Source organism: Onthophagus taurus, chromosome 11, assembly GCF_036711975.1.
Source record: "Onthophagus taurus isolate NC chromosome 11, IU_Otau_3.0, whole genome shotgun sequence".
NCBI classification, from domain to species: domain Eukaryota; kingdom Metazoa; phylum Arthropoda; class Insecta; order Coleoptera; family Scarabaeidae; genus Onthophagus; species Onthophagus taurus.
In genome coordinates, this window is record NC_091976.1 from 4097388 (window position 1) to 4103885 (window position 6498).

The window sequence follows — 6498 nt, forward strand, 5'->3', positions numbered from 1 at the left end:
CTTTTATAGGTTCAATTAAACGTCTTAAAAAATCGTACTTATTTTGGTATAACGAATTGGAGCATAAGTATAAGTTTAGGAAACGCAGACCATTACGTGCAAGTAAAAGCGATAACATAGCATTTGTTTTTCCGACACCAGAGGGTCCTACAATTAAACCTCGCTTACATTTTCCACCAAATAAATTACTGTGTCTTGTAAAGTGTTCTTCGACCGAACCTACCCTTCTCGTCGATCATGATTCTCGTACTAAATGAATTATAACATTAACAGGATAAGACTGAATGAAAATATAGCAAAAGAAACTATATATACATATATTTAAGAATAATAATAATAATTATAACACCTTAACCATTTAACCTAACATAACCTAACCTAACCTAAGGAAGAGGAGGAAAAATGGTTACCACTCCTCCTCCTCTTCCTGCTCATCCCGCACTTCATACGGGGGCGGAGGCGCTGCAGGTGTCGGTGTCGGAGGTTCTATCCCAGTCGAACAATGGTGTATGTGCATGTTTTGAACATGCACCTGCCCTCTCACCACTGCCGACTCTGAGACAATACTGTTTACCTAAGAAGATTATGATATTAAAAACGTGTAAAAAAGATTATAGATATAGCCTACCAGCTGAAACAGGGTATCTACTTTTACCTCCAATGACGCAACTCTTCGCTCCAACGTGAGCACCCTCCCGACGTTGTTGCTACCGGACATCTTTTAGCTAGGAAGGGAAGTTATTAGTATGTAAAGAAGACAAAATGAATTCTGCTTTTTTCATTTCAACGGTTAATGTTGCAACGGTGATGTCGAGTGACGTTGTTAAAGAGTGGTTAGAACTCGACGCCAGCCCTTCCCTAAACTGTGCAAGTTCTCTCAAAGAGGTCTGCAATTGAAGTACCTTTGCATGAAGGTCTTTATAAAAATTTTGATACAAAATATTAATTTCGGTCAAAATCTCCTCTTTGGTTGTTTCTACTGCTGCACACATTGCATTTGAAAAAAGGCTGGCAGGTACATCGGAAATGACTGAAGTAGCGGGAATTGTGTCCACCCTTAAGATTTGTACTTTCGGGCTTAATGAGGGAATTTCGATGGTAGGAATGTTTATGTTAGTAGGGGGAGTGGGAATCGACGAAGCTTTAGAAGAAGAAGCCTTAGAAACAAAAGCTGCATTAATAGCTTTAAGGTATGTCCGGTTTTCGGTGCAGTGTTGGGATACCGCCATTAAAGAAAGAGAGTCGTTGGACTCATCGCCGCTAGCCACTTCCGAGTGTGTCACTTCAACCTTTGACAGAGTCGCAGGTTCAACTGACACACGCTTGGGTTTGGTACTTCGCGAACGAGCACGGGTCTCCCGTCGAAGCTCTAAAGTGTTCTTCGGTCGTACCTTTACTAAAATATAGTATTGGCAATGTTAGCGGTTGCGGTAAACACTCTAGTTTCTTATCGATCATGATTCTCGCACTAAATGAATTATGACATTAACAGGATAAGACTGAATAAAAATATAGCAAAAGTAACTTTATATAGATACATAAAATATATTGAGTATATATTGAAACTATAAAATAATAACAATTTAACTTAATAATTAACTTAATAATTAACTTAGTATTAACTTAATAAATAAAAGAAGAGAAAGAATAGTTACCACTCCTCCTCCTCTTCTTGATATCTTTGGTTTACTGCTTCGTAAGGAGGTGATGGTGCTGCTGATGCCGGAGTCGTTGCCGGAGTCGGTGAACTAACACATGTACAACGGTTAATGTGCATGTTTTGTACATGCACTTCACCCCTCACCACAGCCGATTCTGACACACTCTGCAGCTGAGAAGATAAAATTAATGACATGGAAAAAAGTATTATAAGTATAACGTACCAACTTAAATATATCGTCTAATTTTACCTCCAACGAGGCAACGTTCTGCTCCAATTCACATAGTCTGATCATATGATTGACTCTCATATTATCCATATGATTGACTCTCATATTATCAGTCATCTTTAAGCTAGGAAGGGAAGTTTACGCTATTAGTAGTGAAACTAGATAAAATAGATTCAGCCTTTTTAATTTCACAGGTAAATGATGCTATGATGATGTCGAGCGATATTGTTAAAGGGTTGTTACAGCTCGACGCCAGCCCTTCTCTAAACTGTGAAAGTTCTCTCAAAGAGGTCTGCAATTGAAGAACATTTGCATGAAGGTCTTTATAAAAATTTTGATACAAATTATTAATTTCGGCCAAAATCTCCCCTTTGGTTGTTTCTACTGCTGTACACATTGCGTTTGAAAAAAGGCTGGCAGACACATCGGAAATATCTGAAGTAGCAGGAATATTAGCAGGAATATTGTCAACCCTTAAGATGTGTACTTTCGGGCTTAACGAAGGAATTTCGGTGTTAGGGATATTTGAGTTAGTAACGGGAGCCAATGAAGCTTTAGAAGAAGAAAAAGAAGCCTTAGTAGCTTTAAGATACTTCCGGTTACTACAGTGTTGTGATACCGCCATTAAAGCAAGAGAGTCGTCGGATTTATCGGACTCGTTCTCGGTAACCACTTTCGACTGTGTTATTTCAACCTTCGACGGGGTCGCTTGTTCAACTGACACATACTTGCGTTGGCTACGTCGCGAACGAGCACGTGCCTCCCTTCTTTCTTGTCTTTCCTCTCTATACTTTTCTGACGGTACCCACACACCTGCAGCCTTCTTCCAATGTTCACGGTTCCCCGAATTCCGACGAAGTGAAAGGCGTTTCACATTTTTATCGTCGAAACTCGCGGAACCTGCGACGTTCAGAAGCGACGGATCTTGCTGCGCATTAGATTCCACGTTAGGATCCATCGGCTGCTCATTAGGCTGCACGTTTGGATCCAGCGCCTTCTCAACAGTCGATATGTTCAACAGGTTTATGTCAAAACTGTTTAACAGGAATGACTCCTGGCTAAAATTAATGACATGGAAAAAAGTATTATAAGTATAACGTACCAACTTAAATATAGCATCTAATTTTACCTCCAACGAGGCAACTTTCTGCTCCAATTCACATAGTCTTATCATATGATTAACTCTCATATTATCCATATTATTAGTCATCTTTAAGCTAGGAAGGGAAGTTTACGCTATTAGTAGTGAAACTAGATAAAATACATTCAGCCTTTTTAATTTCACAGGTTAATGATGCTATGGTGATGTCGAGCGATATTGTTAAAGGGTTGTTACAGCTCGATGCCAGCCCTTCTCTAAACTGCGAAAGTTCTCTCAAAGAGGTCTGCAATTGAAGAACCTTTGCATGAAGGTCTTTATAAAAATTTTGATACAAATTATTAATTTCGGCCAAAATCTCCCCTTTGGTTGTTTCTACTGCTGTACACATTGCGTTTGAAAAAAGGCTGGCAGACACATCGGAAATATCTAAAGTAGCAGGAATATTAGCAGGAATATTGTCAACCCTTAAGATGTGTACTTTCGGGCTTAACGAAGGAATTTCGGTGTTAGGGATATTTGAGTTAGTAACGGGAGCCAATGAAGCTTTAGAAGAAGAAAAAGAAGCCTTAGTAGCTTTAAGATACTTCCGGTTACTACAGTGTTGTGATACCGCCATTAAAGCAAGAGAGTCGTCGGATTTATCGGACTCGTTCTCGGTAACCACTTTCGACTGTGTCATTTCAACCTTCGACGGGGTCGCTTGTTCAACTGACACATACTTGCGTTGGCTACGTCGCGAACGAGTACGTGCCTCCCTTCTTTCTTGTCTTTCCTCTCTATACTTTTCTGACGGTACCCACACACCTGCAGCCTTCTTCCAATGTTCACGGTTCCCCGAATTCCGACGAAGTGAAAGGCGTTTCACATTTTTATCGTCGACATTCGCGGAACCTGCGACGTTCAGAAGCGACGGATCTTGCTGCGCATTAGATTCCACGCTAGGATCCATCGACTGCACGTTTGGATCCAGCGCCTTCTCAACAGTCGATATGTTCAACAGGTTTATGTCAAAACTGTTTAACAGGAATGACTCCTGGCTGCTGGCGAAACCGGGAGCAGTTAAATCAATTTGACTAAAACCGTCTTGAGACATCTTGATAAAAAAAGATTCATACATTAATTTATTTTATTTTAATAAAAAATCATGTATACTTACATCGCTTGATGAAAAGAACGTTAAAATCTAATTGCAGTGGGTGCTGAATGATAGGATGCGAATGATAAAAAATTATTGTAGATATTATGATACAAACGTTCGAATAATAAAGTTATGCTTACCAACAAAAATTGAGATTTAAAATAGAAGGAGCTATAGGAATGAAAAAAACAGATTAGCAACAATATATGCAAAGGAAAAGAAGGCTATACTTACCAGAAAAAAGTCGCCGAGATAACGAAGTTATCAAAACTGATCGAACTGATCAAACAAAAAATGGAAATGATCAGCAGTAAGGTCCTGTAGGAATTGAAAAAATAAAAATAACAAGTTAACATAACAAACAAATAAACAAGTTGTACTCACAAAAACAAAGTAGAAAGAGCTTGTTATGATGAAACAAAAGAAGAATATTTTACATATTATATAAGCAATGTAAAAAAAGGTTACTTACCAAATAAAACACGTCAGCAAAAAAGAGAAAGCTGAAGGATGTCTAGGACTGGGAAAAAAATAATTTTAAATATTATATAAACATGCAAAACAAATATAGTTTTACTCACCAAAAAAAAAGAGAATGTTGTAGAAAGAGCTGTAGTGATGGAGAGAAAATGAACGTTATATAAACATGAAAATAAAGAAGGTTGTACTTACCAAAAAAACTGAAGAACACAAACACTGAAGTGACTTTCAAAGGCTGGGAGGTGCCTTCTTATAGTAAAGTAATGAAGGGGGGCGTGGGGTGGGGCGTGTAAAGGGGGAAGAGTGGGGGAATGGGCGGAGTTAGAGTGGGGGCACTTTTTTTCTGGGTCAACTTTCCCTGGGAATTTTAGATTACAACTCCGAATCCCCACTCCCATCCCTACTCTTCCATCTCCACTTTTGGGAGGAGCTGAGGAGGAGCTTCAATAAACAATCCTTTTCCCTTTTTCTTTTTTTCTTCTTTTTTTTTTCCTCTTTTTTTTTCCTCTTTTTTTTCTTCTTTTCCTTTTTTCCTCTTCTTTCTTTCTTTTTCTTTTCCTTTTTCTTGATTTTTCTTTTCAATTTACAACAATTTTTACAACCCAACAGTACCCAACCAACGTATACAAATGCTTTTTTCTTTCAAATTAAAACAACTTTTTACAATCTTTTATTATTATTATAATTTACAATCTATAACTGACAATGTTTATATATTAAACCTTACATAAAGAACAATCCTTTCTTGCCGATGGTGGCCATCAATATGCGTTTCCCAATGAGGCAAATTATAATGTTCAAAACAGGGCAGCTTGCTTTGTAATCGCTCATCGTTTCTATACTTCAACGGTAATTTAAACCAAACCGCCGCCAAATCTAATGGCTTTACTTTATTGATATAATAATCGATTGGTAAATAACATAATTCGTAGTTTTTAATATTCGCAAAAGATAAATCAGATTCGTATGTTTCCATAATATCCCACACTTTATTAATTATAAACGTTGAAAGTCCCAATCTGGTAACTAACCGCCAAAGACGTTCCATCTTGAACTGCTCTACCGCTACTACTCGTCTGCTTTTCTCAATTCGTCTACATATAGTTATAGATTTCTGAATACGTATGAAAATAAATAAAAAACATTCGACAAGGAGCACATAAGTACTATAGAAATGAGAGTTCTGGACCGGAAGTTAATCCCCCAATCCCCCTGTGACGTCTGCGCATGCGCGCGCAGGAAGTGACGTCACAGCGCGAGAAATTTGAAATTCAAAATGACCATAACCTTCTTTATGGTGGAAGTAGCGTCATGGGGCTCAACCTAGCGGTGGAACTCGCATGGTGGATAGACGACGCGCGCCCACCTAGCGGTGGCCTGATGGGCGATAGATGGCGCGCGTAAATTTAAAAAAATTCATGTGATGTTATAGAATTCAGATATAATTATTTTTTAGTATTAAAATACATGTAGCTTTAAAATTTTTATTGAGCGATAAATGGCGCGTGTATAGCTATGGGCGTTCTAAATCAAAATCCCATAAGATTTAACGTAGGGGGGTCCAAAAGTACTTTCTATCCCCACCACTACCTCCTTCTGACCACGCACACATTTTAAATTCATCTGATGAGCGATAGATGGCGCGCGTATAGCTATAGGCGTTCTGGACCAAAATCCCATAAGATTTAACATAGGGGGGTCCAAAAGTACTTTTTATCTCCACCACTACCTCCTTCTGACCACGCCCACATTTTTACTTTATAAGGTTTTTTTATATTTATTTACTTTCTATGTTTTTTTTACATTTATTTATATTCTATAATGTTTTTTTACATTTATTTACCTTCTAACGTTTTTACATTCATTTATTTTCTAACGTTTTTACAAAG

The 6498-nt window shown here is 38.0% G+C and overlaps 1 protein-coding gene across 4 annotated transcripts; it reads right to left on the reverse strand.

Moving 5' to 3' along the window:
- Positions 1–354: 354 nt before the first annotated feature.
- Positions 355–4558, reverse strand: LOC139431676 (uncharacterized). 4 transcript variants are annotated; one of them, XR_011641729.1, is made up of 5 exons: positions 4364–4558; positions 4148–4300; positions 1884–4084; positions 629–1831; positions 355–574 (listed from the first exon to the last, which is right to left on the reverse strand). XR_011641729.1 is itself a non-coding variant. In XM_071199766.1 (3 exons), exon 3 carries the CDS (start codon positions 3097–3099, stop codon positions 2014–2016), a length of 1086 nt encoding a protein of 361 aa, XP_071055867.1. In that variant the 5' UTR covers positions 3100–4084; positions 4148–4300; positions 4364–4558; the 3' UTR covers positions 355–2013. The 4 variants fall into 4 exon arrangements, 2 of the variants coding, with proteins under 2 accessions (XP_071055867.1, XP_071055868.1); XR_011641728.1 differs by having other exon boundaries at positions 355–1831; XM_071199766.1 differs by having other exon boundaries at positions 355–4084.
- Positions 4559–6498: the final 1940 nt, after the last annotated feature.